The sequence below is a fragment of the Schistocerca gregaria genome, chromosome 2 (assembly GCF_023897955.1).
Source record: "Schistocerca gregaria isolate iqSchGreg1 chromosome 2, iqSchGreg1.2, whole genome shotgun sequence".
Lineage (NCBI taxonomy): Eukaryota > Metazoa > Arthropoda > Insecta > Orthoptera > Acrididae > Schistocerca > Schistocerca gregaria.
Window position 1 is genome coordinate 467,395,537 of NC_064921.1, and position 20,992 is coordinate 467,416,528.

Here is a 20,992-nt window from a genome sequence, read left to right on the forward strand (position 1 = left end):
TGTTTAGCTGCCACACCTTGTATCTGTTGCAATTTCATTTATGACGATAATTTTATTACAGAAACACGTCAGACATTCAGCACTAAGTGCAACAACCGGAATAATGACTTTTAATTCTGGGAGATAACTTCATGGTCAAAGTCTAGTAATAATTATTAGCACAGAGTAAATAAAATCTGTAGAAAGTTAAGGGATGACATACCAAAGAAGACCAAATTATTGTCAAAGATCTGAAATGCATTTCCTTGCAAAAAATGTTGCAAAATTTTATAAAAAAGTAATCATAGCAATTAATGCAGTCCTTGTTTCAGTTGAGTCATCTAAAAGATTTTAGTGTTTTAACATATTGCCACAAAAATGAAGTTGTTCTATGTCCCACAATCATGAATAAATAAACTTCTGGAAGTGACAAAATGAAAGACAATAATACTACACAGTGTAAATGGAATAGGGGTTTAAATAAACCAAGTCTCATTATAATTGCTCCAACTATTTTTATTTTCCAATATCAATGCCTCTGCATTATCCACTGCTCCCTCCATCACCACCCATTTTTGTGGTTGTTATTATGTGCAGCCATTTAAGTAGAAAGGAACATCAAAAGGAATGACAACATCTCAATGGAACTGTCCATGTGTTAGTCAACTTTCACACCACTGAAAATTTCTATGTGTAACTGTGCTTACACATATACTAAAAAAAGTCAACAGACTTACATCTCTCAGATAACATTAACAAAACTCTGTACACATCAGTAATATTGTACCAATACACACAGCTTTCTAGCATTGATACTGATGTGCTTGCTCTACCATGTGACAATGAAATGCACAGACAGAAATTTCCAATTCTGAAGTAAAATTCGATATGTCATGAGCATTTTCATTTAACTTTTACAAGCCTGATAAAACCTACACATAATTAACATTCATGTGGAAGACTCCTACTTTGTGACATAACTGCAAGAGAAAAAAAAGCAAATGTGACAATTTTTAGGAGAAATATTACACCATCAAGATAAACCAAGGTAACATATTAATACAAGTGAAGATTTTCAATGGACCTGTCACAAAATATTTAGCTTACTGGAAGTTACCACACTTTCCTCACACTGTTCTCCAAACGTAGGGACATCACACTGAGGTTTTACATCCTCCACACACTGGCACCTGGGCCTTTAAAAAAATATTGAGTGTACAAGGTTTACATACATGTCAACAACATTCTGACTTGGAAAAACATTACAAAACATCTATTTCTCATCGTTGGGATAAAGTATCAGGTACGAAGGAATTTCTTATCATTCGTTTGTTTATAATAAGCTAACAATAATCAAACTAAACCCTGTATATGAAACACTCTCGAACATCAGTCACACATGTGCTTTTAGACTCAAAGTACCCGCAGTGTGAGCAAATTATAACAATAATACCAAAACGTAAGCCCCTTAAAGGACGAGTCTTAAATAATTATTTCACAAAAACAAGGAACAGTAATCATAAATGGAATGTTAATTAAAATTTTCATGTATGATGCAATACTCAGGAAACCATAATGCAAGTGTAGAAAACATTTAGGGATTACCTTTTTTTTTTTACATTTGTGTGTTTTTTCTTGCAAATATGTGGAAGGATACTAATGTATGTATAAGTGATCAGTTTGTTTATTTCTATATAACTGTACATGTCATATCATAAAGCCCAGGTACAGCACGTACGTGGTTATTTGTGTTTCACAAAATAAAGTATACTTCTTGTGCTGTGGCAGTGAAAGGCCAAATCTTTTTCCTTTCCAAACTACCATCTGCTGTGTGTTCCTTGCACAACAAGGAATGAACTCTGTTTCCTTAACTAAATACTCTCAACTTCACAACTTCATCGGCGAAGTGAGTGTAGTGTTTTTACACACTCGTACCCTGAGGGATAACTGGGTGACATTCGTAGGATCACTGAAATGTTGCAGCAAGTTGAGCACACAAAAACTGCCTTTTTCATATGTTTACACAACATATCAGAGAATTGCACTTGTGCCATTATCAACTTTCTTCTTGCTTCCCTGTTAACAATGTTTTGCAACTAAGAAACATCGTTGTCTCACCTAAACTTCCCATCACACCACTCTTCATTATAAATGAAGATGTATGAAATTATTATCAATCACTTCTGTAGTATGGAATGTTAAATCTACGGCCCACACATCATATACTTCTCCCTGAACCCTTAACTACTTGTAGATGCTATCGGTGAAACGGGGCTCAATGGGCTTCGACTCGAGTCTCTGAGGCAACCATTAACTGTAATTACCACTTTGCGAGAGCCTGCGTGGTCTCGGTGTTCACACAGCCAGATACCCTGCCATGTACCAAGATTTAATTTACCATCCGTTATTGGTATTGTAAGTGAAGAGCCAAGGAAGCAAGCTTTTACATGAGCTGGCTGTAACAAAATTATACATTTCAGAACATATTCATAATGATATATAAACTGCAGTAAACTTCATACTACATTAACATGTACATACTTATTTTAAACAACATTTAGGTCTATTGCTTCAAGGTTTACCTCTGTTTAACAGTAAAATTTTTACAGCTGTTCAATTACAGGTCATTTACTCTAAACTGACAATTTGAAAATGAAACAAGCCAATAGCAGTAACCTAGAAAAAATAATGGATGTACACCACATGGAATGTGGCTAATGATAAATAAACTTATATAGAAGTATAATCATTTAGAGACAAAAAGTAAATGGAATACTCACCATGTCGTCGGGCCCTTCACAGGAATGTCTATAAGGCAAACCCTGTAAACAAAATGAAAATTGTATCATTTCCACAATAATTTTGTGTGACTATCACCTCCTCTCCTCCCCCTTACTCTTACATAAAATAAATCTCTCTGATGCATCTCCCTTCATCCTTGTCTACAGTTCATCCTCAAAGCAAGGGGCCCCTACCTACCTATGGTCTGCAGGACTAGCCCTCCTTCCCTAAGCTATCCCTTGTTCCTCCCCAACAAGGTAGCCAACTGCTCTTAAAGTTGGGCATAGTTTTTGAAAATCATTTGCATGAATTACAATTAAGCAACATTTACAACATTTAATGAGAAATGCCGCCCCCACGCACCCACACACAGAGGGGAGGGAGGGAGAGAGGGAGAGTGAGAGAGAGGTTTGGGGGGGGGGGGGGGGTGGGGTAGAATCAGCCATCAAAATGTAACTGGACAAGTAAGTGAGTGAGTGCGTGTGCGTGTGGAAAGGGTGGGGAGGGGAGGGGAGGGGAGGGGAGGGGAGGGGAGGGGAGAGTGGAGCGCTCTCACACTCTCACACACGCATTTGTATGTGTACTTCAGATTGAAAAAGGATTTCACCAAATGGTCCACAGGAGTTTCTGCATAATTTTTATTTGAAGGGGAAAGGAAGTCCTTTCTGTAGGAACCAACATAGCACATTAAACAATTAAGAAAAATAAACTAAATTTGGATAGGTAGACAGAGATTTGAACCCCACTCCTAAATGCAAGCCCAATGTTTTAAAACATCTTACAACCTCCCTTCGTCTCCACTGTACAATCAGTGCCTCCACAGTCATTATCCCCAAGATTCTCAGTTAATGTTAGTCATGAAGCAGCAGGCAATTTTAATTAAATAGCTCTAACAGTCCCTGTTAAGATGATCTACAGAGTAGGAGTTGCCTACCAAAGAGTCTTTCAAACTTTCATTACTTTAAGGTGTCCGCTACATTAAGGACGCCGTGAAACAGCACACTTACAAATGATTTATTTGGCTTATGTTCACTATGACAATGGGCATCTGAATAAAAGCAACGTTTTTATACTGAAAATGGGTTTACAACTTGAAGTAATCCTCATCATTAAGCACCCGCCAGGCATTACGTTTCAATACGATATTATACTTTACGATGCTCTGAATGTGGAAGTCGTCTTCAAATTACACCTGATAGTGCCCATTTTCTGAAATGGCACTTTTTCATACCTTTTTCTTTCAACATTTGTAGGGTTTAACTCTTTCACAAGTAAATTAATGATGTCCAGCTGTCAGTACCAGTTAACAAGCAGACCTGGAATGAAGCAACACAGCAGGTAGTTCTTCCACAATACAGCCAATACATGCTAAATTCAACACAACGCAGCAACATTGGAAAAAATAAGAAAAAATGACACTGGTAGTAATGAAGTTGGAAGCAAATGAAATTAGACTACCATGAGAGAAATATTTCCAGCTTTTAAAGCGTTTATATATGGTGCTCTAGAATGAACTGTGTCATGATGCAGTTTTAACATAGGTCAACATACCACACTGGTGACAAAGGTCAAGGGTATCTCCTAACATCACGTCAGACCACCTTTTGTTTGGCATAGAGCAGCAACTCGTGTGGCATGGACTCAACAAGTCATTGGACGTCCTCTGCAGAAATACTGAGCCATGCTGCCTCTACAGACACCCAGAATTGCGAAAGTATCACTGGTGCACGATTTTATGCGTAACTCACCTCTTGATTATGTCCCATAATGTTTGATGGGATTCATTTCAGGCAATCTGCATGGCCAAATCATTTGCTTCAATTCTTCAAGATGTCCTTCAAACCAATTATGAACAACTGTGTCCTAGTGACATGGAGCATTGTCATGCATAAAAATTCCATCACTGTCTGGGATGTGAAGTCCATGAATAGCTGCAAATGGTCTCCTCATAAACGAAGATAACCATTTCCAGTCAATGATCGGTTCCAGCCCATGTAAATAATGTCACGTAGAAGAAGATGTAATTATACGAATGACAAACACTAACCTCACTTAATGAAGGTTTATTCAACACTTGCACATACAAGAGCGCGGAGCTCACTGTCTCCGGCCAGAACACATATGTATATGTACTGTTACAGAAAATTCCAGTACAATGTTTCTTGACATTTGTGGGTATTTCTAGAATGTATTGGAACCGAATATAGAAATTAAAATTTTACAGTTCAGGTGAGTTTTTAACTCACTACCCTCCATGCAACAGTCTAGTATCATAAGCACTACACCACAGTGACTGTGCTACTCGGCTTCTTTTGCGACACTGCTCCCTCCTTAAGAGAACAGAGTCTCAGTGTTATGTCCTCCTAGTCTAGAAACGAGTCGTCTCTCCTGCATACTCCGACTCCCGATGACTGACTTTTGCCCTAGCGGCGATCTTAGAACTTCCTTTGCCATTATGCTCTTCATCACCTTTCCGTTTGTTGCCTGTCACCAGAGCTTTGAATTTAGCCTGGGTTGCAGGACCCTTATAGGGCCTCATTCAAAGGATGTGGACCTTATCCCTCATCTTTCGTTGTCTTGTGTTGGGGTCAAAATCGTCAATTTCATAAGTAACATCAGACAACTGTTTTACAACCTTATAAGATCCAAAGTAGCACCTGAGGAACTTCTCAGAGAGACCAACCTTCCAAACAGGAGTGAAGATCCAGATGAGGTCACCGGGCTGGTAGACAGTAGGGCGATGACTTGTGCCATACCTTTGGCAATTGTTTTCTTGAGTCTGCAACATGCAGAGTCGAGCTAACTGCCAAGCTTCCTCAGCTCTGGTTAACACCTGGCCAATGTAGTCGTCATCCATGTCATCAGGATGTAATGGAAACACAGTGTCCATCATCCTGGTCGCCTCATGCCCATGCACCAGGAAAAATGGCGAAATCCTGTGGTGTCTTGTTTGGCAGTGTTGTAGGTAAACATCACGAAAGGTAGTACTTCATCCCACTTTCTCTGCTCAACACTGACGAACATTTTTAGCATGTCGGCCAAAGTCTTATTAAGGCGTTCAGTAAGCCCGTTAGTTTGCAGATGGTAGGCAGTCATGTTACGAGTAATGTTGTGCCGACGGTTTATCTCTGTCACAAGATTCAATTGAAAAACTTTTCCCTCAATCCGTAATTAATGACCTTGGGGGCACCATGTTTTTATACAATGTCTTCCTCAATGAATTTGGCTACCTCGAATGCTTTGGCTGTTTTCACAGCTTTTGTAATGGCATAGTGCGTCAGATAATCAGTGCAAATAATAATCCAGCTATTGCCACTAGCAGACATTGGAAATTGTCCAAGGAGGTCAATCCCAACGCACTGAAAAGGTGTTTCGGCCGGTGGAATTGGTATGAGTCGACCAGGTGGTTTCTGAGGAACTGCCTTTCTCCTCTGGCACTCTCAACAGTGCGACACAGTGCCGGACACTCCTAAATAAACCTGGCCAGAAAAATCTCTTGCAGATTCTTTCATATGCCTTAATAAATTCTAAATGTCCAGCCTGAGGTGTGACACGGAATTTCTGTAGAACATCTAACCGCATGTGGTCAGGAATCACTGGTAGCCACCTCTTTTAAAAAGATCAAAGTTTTTCTTGCAAAGTAATCCATTAATTACCTTAAATTGTCCTTTCACATCCTCTGACCAATTTAAGGCAAGAATAATTTGAGATACCTTGGCGTCCTCCTTGTGCTCTGCAGAGAGATCCTGGAGTGCTGCGAGACAGTCACTATCTTAATCAAAGTATTGATGGTCTCGCACAGGGTTTCTTGAGAGACAGTCGGCACCATGCTGTTTTCTTCCACTTTTTTACACTATGGTAATGTCATACCACTACGGTAATATCATACTCTTGAAGACGTAGAGCCCACCTGGTGAGTCGTCCTGTTGGATTCTCAAGACCTGTCAACCAACAGAGTAAATGATTTTCTGCAAAAACTGTGAATGGCCTTCCATGGAGATACTATCAAAATTTGCACATGGCCCAGATCACAGTAAGACATTCTCTTTCTGTAGTAGAGTAGTTTCTCTCGACTTTTGTAAGTGTCCTAGAAGCATAGCTATAACCTTCCCTTTTCCATCTGAAATTTGCAGCAGAACAACACTGACCCCATAGCCACTGACATCTGTGTGTAGTTCTGTAGGTGCTCTCTCATCATACAGACCAAGTAAAGGGTCAGTCATCAGAGCTTTTCGCAGCACATCGAAATAATCTTGTTCAGCACCACCCCAGATAAATTTAGCACTGGCTTTTAACAACTCTTGGAGTGGTCTGGCTTTGATACAAAAGTCTGATAAAATAACAGTAATAAGAACATAATCCGAGAAAGCTTCTCACATCTATAATACTTTTAGGAATAGGAAATTCAGTTACAGATCTCACATTTTCTGCGTCTGGCTTCACATCTTTGTTTGACACAAGGTGTCCCAGTATTTTGATTTCTTTTGCTCGAAAGAGACACTTTCTTGGATTAAGCTTCAGTCCCCTTTGTTGGAGACACTTAGGAATGGCCCTCAGTCTTTTTAATTGTTCATGTCTCTGAGAACACTATAATGTCATCTACCAACAACAAACAAAGACACATCATCCACTTCACGTGACTTAGAAGATTATCCATCATCCATTCAAAAGTTGCTGGTGCATTACACAAACCAAACGGCATTACCTTAAACTCGTACAGGCCCTCAGGGGTGATGAATGCAGTTTTCTCACAATCAGCCTCATCTACTTCAGTTTGCCAGTATCCTACATGTCCCCTTCAGACAATCTAGTCTATCGTCAATTCGTGGAAGAGGGTAAACGTCCTTTTCAGTTATCTTCCTGTAATCAACAAAAGGCGCCAACTGCCATCCTTCTTCCTGACGAGAACCACTGGTGACGACCATGGGCTCTGCGAAGGCTGAATGATGTCATTCTTCATCATTTTCTCTACCTCGTCGCGAATTATTCGAAGTTCCATTGCTGACATACGGTATGCTCTCTGGCTTATTAGTTGATGGTCTCCAGTGCTAATCTGGTGGTTCACCGTCGATTTGTCTAATTTGCTCTTCGCCTGTGGATTGAAGCATTCAGAGAACTCTTGAAGAATGGCAAGTAGCTTCTTCTGTTGTTCCTTAGCGAGATCTGGTGATAGTCGAGCTAGAAGATCTTGTCTCATGACAGTAGTGCCTATTTCGCCCAAAGACTCGGCATGGGAGGTTTCCACGACACTCAGCTGTTTGGCAATTAGTGGCTCAATATTTGCCACACACATGCATCTTGGAAGGATCTGCGGTTCTCGGCGACAGTTAACTATCCACAATTCACCGAATCCATTCTTAAACGAGATGAGAGAGGCTGGGATGACCAAGTTATACTTCAGTGCTATGCTTCTCTTACATTCCACTACAAGATCCACAGGTTGATGCATGGCATGTGACAGTTACCTTTCTAGCGCTGACTGCAGGAATCATCACTTCAACCAGCACACACAGTCTCCACACACTCTTATGTGCATCTTCCTGTCCACAGTATCTCATCTCATCGAGCATAATCTTCGAGTGACTACAATCTATAATTACCTCAGAAGCTTTCAAAAAGTCCCATCTGAGAATGATGTCATGACTACACTCTTGTAATACAATGAATTCTAAGGGCTGTGTATGGCCACTTATACCCACACAAATGACACATCTTCCTGTAGGTTTTACATATTTCCCATTAGCGACCTTCAGCAGAGATGTTTTGTTGTCGACGAATATGGTTTTCTGCAACTGGCGATGGTACTTCTTCAAAATGACTGAATATGATGCTCCAGAGCCCACAAGAGCATGGGCTGATCGACCATCCCTGAGGATATTGACATAGTTTCCTACCATTTTTGTAGTGATTGACGGCGGAGGATATTTCTCTTTGGCAGCCTCACCTCCAAGCTGTTGCACCATTTAGTTTTCCAAGTTGTGGCACCATGTGATCGGCTGGAGCTCCTAAACGGCGATGGAAACCTCAATCGGCGTATTGGTGAGCGTCCTCTCCAGTGGCTAGCTTGTGGCGATGGTGACCTATGTCATCCTGCACCCCCATCTTCTTGTTCATCTTCGTCATCTTGGAGTTGGCATCGGCTAAGATCAGTCTGCTGTCTTCTGTTACGAGCATCATCAAATATCTGCCACCTTTCTCAACAATAGCGCACCACATGTCCCGGTCATCCGCAGTGGAAACATACTGGTTGGTTATCCTGGGTCCTCCAGACAGCAGTCTTCCTTGGTGCCCAAACAGGTTCCTCATGGGGCATTGTAGGAACATAACTTTGCCTGGGTCTTGGTTTTTCACCGTTTTAAAGGAAAATGAGGGACAAGAGATTGGGTGTCTGTTCCACTTCCTCCCTTATGACCTCTTTAAGCATCTTGGTTTTTTGCTTGCCGCGCAATCCAAGAGCCTTCTGAACTTCCTCTCTCACTATCTGATGAAGAACACTTGTGAAATCAGTTGCTTCCTCCATCACAGACATTGATACGACATTTGGAGGCCGTTAAAACTTCTCGCGTGTAATTCTTTTTTGATGCATTGTCTTGATATACTGGCACCATTTTATGAAGTTGTCTACTATCGAAACCTCCTTCAGGAGTAGGGCTTGATACATGTCTTCGGCAACACCCTACATGAGATGTGCGACCTTATCTTCCTCCTCCATTCTAGGATCCACTATTTTACACAACTCCAAGACATCTTGAATGTAGGCTGCTGTAGTTTCTCCTGCACACTTTATCTTCAGCTTTGCACAGTTCCACCAGCAATACTTTCCAGCTTACGAACTTCTCCTTGTTGTTCTCATACCATTGCTTGGTAGTGCCCTCCAAGAAGAAAAACAGGTTAGCCAAACACATGGTGTCATCCCATTTGTTAAATTTGGCAATACGCTCATATACCTTCAGCCACTTGTTTGGATTTTGGCCATCGTCACCAGAGAACCCAGAAGGATGTCTCATGTGGTGCCACACAGTAGCTGTCATTGTAACATCCTCTTCTTCTTCTTCTTCTTCTTCTTCTGTCTCTGATAGAATGCGATCTATTGAATATGGCTCGAACTCTGGTTTCTCGCCACTGTGTCGTCGATAACTTGGGCTATCACAAGTTCCAATAACCAGCGTCTCCACCAGAATAATGTCACATAGAAGAAGGTGTAATTAGATGAATGACGAACACTAACTTCACTTAATGAAGGTTTATTCAGCACTTGCATATACAAGAGCGCTGAGTGAACTGCCTCCGGCCAGAACACACACAGTATATATACAGTTACAGAACATTCCACAGGGTGTATACGCGGACAAAGAAAAAAAAAATCCCGGATTTCCCGGTTAAAAATACATTATCTCCCGGGTGAAAACATAGTTTTTCCCTGTTAACTGACAGTACATTTTCTCTCGGGACTGTATAACTTATCCATCCTTTGAATGGTTGTGGTTTTATACAAGGGCGTAGAATTTCCCGACGCTTTGGAAAACAAAACACAGGGGGAAAGAAACATTTTGGAAAGATCTTTGATGTGCAGTAACATGTACGCTGGATACTTTCGTATTAAGAAAGTATAAATTCGAATTCCACCAAACAGTGCATGTTACTTTCCGAAGCATTGAAATCGAGATTGCAATGTGCTTTTGTAAGCCAGTCATAGCTCATGTCACGTGATTTTCACCAGCCGATGATACCAGGTATTCAGAGCTTATGACATGTGATGAAGTCAGCCAATAGCAACATCATGTTAATGGTTTAAATTAAAGTACATATTTAACTGAAAAAAATGGAAATTCCCGGAATTCTAAAATATTCCCGGTTTTCTCCCAGATGAAAAAATTCCCGGATTTTTCCCGGATCTCCCAGTTGTCCAGGTCGTATACACCCTGTTCCAGTACACTGATTCTTGACATTTGTGAATACTTTTAGAATGTACTCAAACCGAATATAGAAATTAAAATTTTGCAGTTCAGGTGAGTTCTGAACTCACGACCCTCCGTACAACAATCTAGTATCATAACCACTACACCAAGGTGACTGTGCTACTCAACTTCTTTTGCAACAATATAACCCACACCATTATGGAGCCACCACCAGATTGCACACTGCCTCGTTGACAACTTGGTCCATAGCTTCACGAGGTCTGTGTCACACTCTAACCCTACAATCAGCTCTTGCCATAACTTTTGTCACCTCATTGTATATTGTGGCACTGCAACATCATTACAATTCATGAATTGCAAATAATATTTTCTTCCAGAAACCAGAATAAAAATATATTTCCTGTGACCACTCCCTTGGTAACGAGTTATCAGTATTTTAATTTCACAGTATCAATTGCTGTGACCTAAATACAAATGAACAAAATAAGGTACTAGGAAACGGAAGTCATAAGCGTCAACTACTCGCAAAAAAAGGTAAAATTTGAATGTGGTAACTATTTCTCAGCATTACACTGTTTACGGTAATCAGTAAACTGTTTCATATTTACCATAGCTCAGTTATTTCCAAATATGGACTGTTCCATTATTCATTTCAAACTAAATATCAGTCAGATGAACAATTATTTAAGCAGGAATTTCATCATTTGTGGGTGCAAAGGGTCAAGGAAAGAGAAGACAATACAATCAGAAGAGTCACTATTTAAAATATCAAACTGTTCTTCCTGTCAGTATCTGCATGCCCTAAAAACCTACCTAAAAGTGCACTTCAATGAAGAGATATGAATTTGATTCTCATCAACAATTTCTAATACTTCTCTCAATACTTCGCATTAAACTAAAACATTTTACATGAATAGGTTGACTGATTACATATTCAGTAATAGAACAGGCTGGAAAGCTTAAACTGTTACGTCTGACCATAACTAGTTTAACTGCCACATAATCTCAATCTATTACTGCCATATTGCAGCCTCATTGAATACACCAGTTCTCATCAGATCACTGAAGCCAAGCAACTTCAGGTATGGGCAGTACTTGGATGGGTAATTGCCAGTGAATGTCATGTGTTATTGCTGCTTTGCCTTTGCCTCTGCAGCAAAGGGGAGGAGTGGTGATGGCATAGAGTTGCTAGTTGCTGAGCCTCGTCTTTGTGCCAACGTCTTAGATTCAATTCCAAACCTCTCGGCACTGTCTGAATGTAAGGGCATGTGACGCTGCTGATGGTGACCATCAGTGAGATGGAAATGTTAAGCTCAGTCCCCCTTTGCTTCTATTTGAGAGTAGAAAGCTATGTGCTGGCACTGAGTTTCATCTTCTCCCATGTATTGTCATCATCATTACAACACTACATACACCAGTAAGTCACACACACTTATCAAATACAGTTAAAACAACAACTATCATACTTCAAAAATGAAAGGTGCCACTCTGTTAAAGGATACGAAAAACTTTTTCAATAAAACAGCTGAACCAACCCTTTGGGGTCTCCCAGTCAACAATACTGTACAACTTTACTTTAGTGCCATATTAACAACCAAAATAATGGAACTAGTATTTCTACAAATTGTTTATTAAATCGTAATGTACAGACAGTTCTGGCTGAGAATTACATATTATTTAGGAATAAAGGAGATGACTCACAGAAAGGCAGAAGCGCTGCATCGTCAATAGGTACAAAAAGAAAAGGTACACAGCTCGGCTGGCTTTCTGAATGTGCTTCCTTTTTCAAGCTTGAAGGAAAAATATGTAGGCAGGCAGGCACGCACCCCCCCCCCCCCCACACACACACACACACATATACCTGTTTCCCTACATTGTGTTCAGTCAACTGCTCTTTTCTGGCCCATGGAGACTGTACTGGGGTGGGGTGGGGTGGGGTGGGGTGAGGGATAGAGAGAGGCAGCAGGCAGGGAGGAGCTTGTGGGGAAATGATCATATGTTCTCCAGTCACAATACTACCTCCTGTCCCCAACAATTCCTTCTATTCGTTACACCCATCAATGTTAGTTACTCAACCCTCCCTACAACCACCTCACAGCTTTACTCACCACTTCCAATGCCAATTTCTTTCGTCAGCACTATCCCTCCTCCCACCTCTCCACAATGCACCAGTTCAGAAAAATTTCCCTATTCCTAGCCAAACTCATTATTTCTGGATCCCACCGGTCCTTCCGCAACGACATCCATCTTTTCAGATTCTACCAGTCCCTTTCACTCACACATCTCATTCAATACAAACATATCTCTATGGCACAGGCATCCCTGAATCACCTTCATTAACACCGCAAAATACTGTTACTATGCAATCCTCACTACCCACACCTCATCACCTAAATTGAAATTCTGACACTTCAACACCTAGAAGAACATTCCAGACACAACCTACACAAGTTATCCAGCCTGCTGACATCCAACTCCCACCTTGGGACACCTTGGGGTAGACAGTCACTAAATACAAGCATGCTAACCTTCTCCGAAGTATCGCCTAGATATGTACAAGGGGTCATAAAACAACTGAAATCATCTGATAGCTTAGATATATATGGCATATCATGAAACCTGCTAAAAAAAGTGTGTGATTGTATTCTGTACCCTTTAACCCATTGTATAAACAAGTGCTTACTTGAGGGATATTTTCCTGATGAGTTAAAACTGTATACAGTCATCCCAGTATACAAAAAGGGAGATAAAGATTCTCCATCTAGTTACAGTCCTATTTCAATAGTACCCGCATTCTCCAAGGTAATAGAATGCATCATGTACCAACAATTATCATCTAACTTTGAGAATCTAGGAATAATTAATGCTACACAATACGGGTTTAGGAAGAATCTGTCAACCATTGATGCAATCAACATGGTAGTCAGTTACATCCTCAAAGTTTTTGAGAACAAAGGCTTTGCTCAGGTCTCATTCTGTGACCTAAGCAAGGACTTCGACTGTGTTGATTACACGCCACTACTATAGAAACTAGAATTCTACAGTATCAAAGGAAAGAGTCTCAGACTATTAAAAGCTTATCTCAACAACCGTAAACAGGTAGTTTGTGTTGGTAAGGAAATGTCAAACATAGAAAATGTTAAAGTAGGTAGGTGTGCCTCAGGGATCTATACTGGAGACCTTCCTGTTTCTGATAATGATCAATGACCTCCCCTCGTTTATTAGATCCACCACTGTATTGTATGCATATGATACGACTTTTCTTCATAGCAGTAACAATCTTAATGATCCTAAAACCTGTGCTGAAAATACACTCGCTCATGCAGCATATTGGTTCAGAGCAAATGGTTTCTTGCTAAATGAAAATAAAACTCAGCAGATAATCTTCACTCTAAGAGACAAGGCACTATCTGAAGACCCTAGTTCTGTTAAATTCCTGGGAGTTTATTTAGACAAAAAGTTATCCTGGCGCCAACATGTAAACTATATTAGTAGTAAGCTATCTATTCATTAAGAGAACTCAGAAATTGCGTACCCGAAAGATACATCAGACCATCTTATTTTGCATTTTTCCAAAGTATAATATCCTATGGAACTATCTTGTGGGGTAACTGTAGTCATATACATGACATCCTATTAGGCAGAAGAAAGCCATTAGGATAATTACAAATTCTTCACATAAGGCTCACTGCAAACCCTTATTTACTAAACAAAAAATTATGACAGTAATAAACCTCTATATATTCAATGTCTTAATCTTTACGAAGAAGAACCTACAAGATGTGAAACGTAGAGAAAATGTACGTTGTTACAACACAAGAAGCATCAAACACATATACACACCTTACCACAGACTACCAAAATCAATAAATAGCTATGAAGTCACAGGGCACAAACTATTTAATAAGCTGCCACATGCTATACAGGATCTTCCTGAACATAGATTCAAAGTAAGATTGCATGAATGGTTTATTGCCCACCCGTTCTATGATATCCAAGAATTCTCCAACTGTAAAATGCAGTAATCCAACAGATGACCCACTGTACATTTATTGTAATATAAGCTAAAATATTTCAGTAGTCAATACCTTATCACACTGTATTATAAATTGTAACTTCATTTGACGTTGTCAATTGCTGTAATGGCCTGAAGAAAATAAAATTATTATTATTATTATTATTATTATTATTACTGTGCAACCACCATCCTACCCACAGTGTACCTCCTTATCAACCCTTCATAGAATCCAGACGCTGCCTAATTGCCCTTTCCAATCTACCACATCCTCCAAATAATACTACAAACACCCCATGAAATCCAGATCCAAAACAATCCCGGAAACTGCTGTTAGACTTTCCACCAAAGTTTTCAATCCCACAAAAGTTTCAGCCATATCCAAAGGCCTCACTTTCAGCCCTACTCCCAGGTTTAACCATGTTGAACCTGTGAAAGACCTACTCTCCTTCCTCCACTCCCTACGGTGGAAAAACTTCTTTGTCACGAACCTCACCAACCAAACCAAACCAATCCCAACATCCAACCCTGACTGTCCCAATTCATATCACCATCCAACCATAACCCTCTCACACTCCCACCTAACCATCCCCTGGTCACCTTCCAGGATATCATAACTTCCAACCTGGCCTCACCATCCTTCCCCAGGACCCTCCCCAAGAACAAAAACCTTTCAACAGAAAAGAGGACTGTTCTAAATAATCTAGAAACGGATCCTGACCTGATCACCCTCCTGGCAGACGAATATTCCACCATTGTTGCAATGAACTGGAGTGACTACTGGGCAGAGGGCTTCTGCCAGTTGTCCGACATCTCCACCTACAAGCTCTGCCTAATTGACCTCATATCCCAGAAATCCAACATAATCTCCAAGATCTGCTGAAATCCTTAGTCCCTTCCCAGAAACTCACCCATGAATCCAATCTCCCTTATCACCCAACAACAGCTAGCACATCCATCTTCTAGATGCTTCCCAAAATCCACAACCCTAACAACCCGGGGCACCCAATTTTGTCTGCTTACAGTGCTTCCACCAAAAAGCATCTTGATCCTTGTTCATCAACATCTCCAACCAATGGTCCAAAACCTAGCCTCTCACATTAAAGATACCAACCACTTCCTGCAGTGGCTCTCAACCATTCCCACACCCTTACCTCCTGGATCCCTAACTAATCACTGTTGATGCAAACTCCCTATACACCAGCATCCCTCATGCCCATGACCTTGCCATGGTTGAACACTACCTCCCGCATCACTCTGCAGATTTCAGACCCCACCTCATCCTTTTACACCTAACCAGCTACACCCTAATCCATAACTATTTCACGTTTGAAGAGAAGGTACACAAACAAATTTGTGGCACAACCATGGGCACCCGCATGGACAACCTCTTCAAGGGCCACCTAGAGGAACATTCCTAGCTTCCCAGAAACCCAAAACCCTGGTCTGGTTCAGGTTTATTGATGAACCCTTTATAGTCTAGAACCAAGGACGGGACCCCTTATCCTCATTCCTTCAAAACCTCAACACCGTCTCTCCCATCCATTTCATCTAGTCCTCCTCCACCCATCATGCCACCTTCCTAGGTGTTGATCTCTCAGATGGCTCCACCTACACTTTGGTCCACATAAAACCCACCTATTACCAACAGCATCTGCACTTTGACCGCTGCTGCCCCTTCCACACCAAAAAATCCCTCCCATACAGCCTGGCGACCCATGGTAGAGGTATCTCCAGTGATGAAAACTCCCTCACCCAGTATGCTGAAAGCCTCAAAGTGGTCTTTGCAAACATGCTGTACCTCAAGACATAAGTCACAAGCAGATCTTCTATGCCATAACTTCACACACACACACACACACACACACACACACACACACACACACACACACACACACACACACACACACACACACACACACGTGATCTTCACATCCATCCCAAGAACCAACCACAAAAAAGCACCCCCCCCCCCTTTGTTACCTAATACTACCCTTTACTGGAGTGACTGAACCACACCCTTCATCAGGGCTTCGACTATGTGTCATCATGCCCAGAAATGAGGCACATCTTACCCAAAATACTTCCAACGCCTCCCAAAGTAGTGTTCTGCCACCGACCCAACCTCCACAACATCCTAGTCCAACTCTATGCCACACCCACCCTCAAACCCCTTCCACAGGGATCATAACCCTGAGAAAGACCCAGATGCAAGACCTTCCCAATCCACCCACCCAGCACCATCCACTCCAATCCTGTGATGGGCCTATCCTACCCCAGAGACCAGACCACCTGTGAAAGCAGCCATGTTATATGCCAGCTCTGCTTCAATAACTACACAGCATTTTACATTGGTACAACAACCAACTAGTTGTCAACTAGAATGAATGGCCACCGCTAAGCTGTTGTCAAAAACAAGGTGGAACACCCAGTGGCACAATAGGCAACAGAGCACAAAATGCAAGATGTCAATGACTGCTTCGCAACCCATGCCATCTGAATCCTCTCCCCCCCCCCCCCCCCCCCCCCCACCATCATCACCACCACCACCACCAGCACCACCACCACCACCACCAGCAGCTTTTCTGAGCTGTGCAGATGGTAGCTATCCTTACAGCACATCATCTGCTCCCATAAGCTTCCTGTTCTAAACCTAAGGTACCTCGCTGCACCGCTTCCCCCACCCCTATAGTGTGGGTGTGCATGCACACACGTTCTTCCTACAGCTTGAAAAAGAAAGCCCATTCCGAAATCTAGCGACATTCAGTACCTTTTGTCTGTGTACCTATCAACGACACATTGCTTCTGTTTTTCAGTGTGTCGTATCCTTTATTCCTAAATAATTCTTATTTATTTACTAAATTGTTCACTACAATATTAATTAAAAACTAGCCTCTTTATTAGTGTGTCATTATTTCAGGGTTTTATTTATAATTTTAGGTGTGCACATTTTGTACAAATCAGCAAATGCAGCAGTCATTGTTATCCCACTCTTCAGCCAATTGCAGCACAGCAATAAATCTTAGAATATGTTACAGGCAAAGTCTGTATAAATTTACAAACAACACAATATTTATATTGTGAACTAAGATCACATAGTTCACAAACTTAATCTTCAAGTTCTAAAAAGATTGATTCCTATCATCTGTATAGCTTGTTTTCAGTTTCCTCCTAGTATGAACAAACAATGTATCTATGAAACAAGTGAACAGTTTGGGCACACTGGTCAAAATCAAAACATGTAACACTGTCTAGTTGCATTCCTTATAACCCCTAATTTATGTCAAAGCAATCAATGTGTGCATGCAATATGAACAAATGCCACACTGGCTGGGTGTGTTACATGTACAGTGATGGCAGGTTGTGACAAGCATTTGGAGATAAGTTTAAGGTGGGAGATTCCTCTGGTGCTCCAACAAAATTTCAGTCTGTGATGGGAACAGAAAGTATTTGAGTCTTTTCATGCTCTTCCAACTGATGTTGGATACTACACAACATACCTTACTGCCTTGACCAAAGGTTTAAAATTATGTTTGGAAGACAGTCTGTACAAGTGTGTAATCGATTTGTACAGATAAATACTAAGTCAACCAAGACAACACTCTACACACACAAGAATCCTAGGAGTGGGGGGGGGGGGGGGTAATATCCCTCTCTCAAAGGTGTTTTGCACTAGTTTTCACTTGGAATCCCGAAACTGAACCCCCAGATTAAGGTATGAAATCTTTTACAAATGGAAATTCTTATGCAGTGGGAGGTAGGGAGATGAAATTCCAACACTACTGAATATGCTGAAGCAATACTGGTACACATTCATCAGTATAACTCCACTGAACATCTAACTGCTCAGGATCACTCTCCCCCCTCACTCCCAAACTGTAATTTCAGAAATACCTGACAGCTACCGATTTCATCTTGACTTTATGTGGCTCTATTGCGGTGTACTACTCAAAGACATCATCATAAAGCGTTCTCACATTTAATGTTAGCAGAATACAGTGCCTAGTAGTTTCCCCATTATTGCAATGTTGTCATTTTTTTATGCAAGAGGCACATTCACTACAGCAGTAGGTAACTGAACTTGTACAATTCAAATGCTAAAGAAATACTGCATTACCTATTTTTGATAGTGAACATTCTACTGAAGATGGCAGCAACCAATGTGTTTGAAGACACTTTATTACACATCTTGTGTATCAGCTCCTCTTGCCTACTGTACTTGAAACATTTTTCCATTATTAACATACAATGCATGAGACAATCAAAAAACTGTTGCTTATAGTCAACATACAATGCCAGATACAATCAAAATACTGTGCCTTAACTATCTACACGTTGTATTATTTTATGCTGGCATGAAGCCCAAGACCTCCAGCAAAAATATTTGTTTGCATTTGTTTTTATTGTGAAGGTCTTAGAGGTGAGAGGCGCAAAACGTTGTGGTGACTATGTAGAACAGTGTTTCCCAATTATTTCTATCTGCTGCCCGCCTTTAAAACCCCAGAATATCTCATGTCCATGGATTTATTTTATTTATTTATTTATTTGCTGCTTTCGGAAAATTTTCTTTGACACACTGCAATTGACACATCAGTAGAAACAGGATTATCATATACAGAGTAGTAGAAAACTTTAGTGTTTCAAAAGACTTGGTAGCTAAATTAAAACTGCAGTGTTCACCCCCTCCTCGCAACAGCTGGTGTCGAGTAACTGGTCCCACATAGGTATGGAGATGAGAACTGTATGAGGATGTTTGAGGCTTGTTTTGCCACTCCTGGATAAATAGAAAGAAAACTGTCCCAAAATTCTTCCAATCCCATTTGTTGAAACTGTTCTTTAGCACCCTAATCACATTTCATTTCAACCACATCCTCTAGTATTTCATCAGGAAGTGCATATAAGTGCATATTCATAAGGAAGTGCATGCACATCAATTGCAAAGGGTAATCCCAGCAGAGTCCAGTTTCATGTGACTTAAAGAATGTCTTTTTCCAACAAAAAATATCTTTTGGTTCATTTTTCAACACCGTATGAGCTGTTGTTAGGTGATGTTCCAGGCCGCTACGAGTTATTACTGAGGGCATTATGAGACACTACACACTGTGGTGGTTGGACATTGTCTTTTTGAATAAATGTGAATTCATACTTGATATGTTCTTCATTATTCAATCTCCTTTTAGCAGACACTTTCACTCAATGTACAAAAACCAATAAAAATATGATTTACTTCTACGGAACACAACAGGCATAACAAGTGGTTAAGTATGCACAATGCAAACTGAAGAATTTGTTGTGTCAGCAATAATTTGGTGACGCGTGAGACAAAGCTGCTGTTGCCAACACTACACAAAATTAATGTAATAATTTCTGACTTGTCTGACCACGAGTTTCTGCTTTCTTCTAAGCTGCTTGCCTCTCCCCTCCTCATCCTATAAAATCTCTCACAACCACCCCCCCCCCCTAACCCACCCACCCACCCACTCACCCACCCATGTGGGGCACACTCCAGAGTTCGGGAATCACTGATGTAGACATTCAAACTCTTGTTTTTCCTCAAAGAAGGATGTGTAGGTGTGAAAATACACACACACACACACACACACACACACACACACACACACACACACACACACACACACACACACACACACACACACACACACACACACACAGCTTCAAATTCATTAAAGTAATACCTACACAATACATGATGTTGCAGAAACTCTGCATTCATAACTATTTTGTTGACAGTATGTGAATGAAATGTCAATGGCAGATTTTCATGTGAAGTTCAAATCATTCTGTATCATCTCTTGTCATCTCTTGTCTAATTCCACTGAATAGTTGTGTGACAATTTCAGGTTAACTAAAGCATCTTACTGTCATCAAGTAACATTTCCTTGGACACTTTTAATAGCGATTTAAAAACAATAGTACAGAATCTGAACTTTTACCACCAATTTCCTATTCTCATCACTTATTCTTAGGCAGCTAATGAATGTGACCAAAGTGTCATGGCTTCCACAGCTAGGTAAGGACTTACAATGGCTAACCAGATGTCAACCCCCTAGTATGAGCCACTGTAAATCTTGGCTTCTCGTGTTCTGACAAGCATGAGCCAAAAAGTACTTATGTTATCACTTTTAAATTTTAGTAGTTTAGTAATATTTATTTAGATTTTCAGCGTAACATCACTGTAAGTCCACTTGTATACCATGCCTTACTTGTTATCAGTGTAAAGCAATGGCCACTGAGTTGACACCAGTTTAGCCATTAAGGAATTTATGTGAGCATTTGA

At 40.7% G+C, this 20,992-nt stretch overlaps 1 protein-coding gene across 1 annotated transcript in view; it reads right to left on the reverse strand.

Annotated features, from left to right (window-relative positions):
• Window positions 1-474: 474 nt before the first annotated feature.
• The window catches only part of LOC126326230 (UPF0047 protein YjbQ), a 61,430-nt gene continuing 40,912 nt past the window's right edge, over window positions 475-20,992 (reverse strand). Inside the window, exons 4-5 of the mRNA XM_049995611.1 lie at window positions 2,760-2,801; window positions 475-2,435 (exon numbers count right to left, since the gene is read on the reverse strand). Coding sequence (XP_049851568.1) covers window positions 2,220-2,435; window positions 2,760-2,801 — 258 coding nt within the window. The 3' untranslated portion in view covers window positions 475-2,219. The remainder of the gene's footprint in view (window positions 2,436-2,759; window positions 2,802-20,992) is intronic.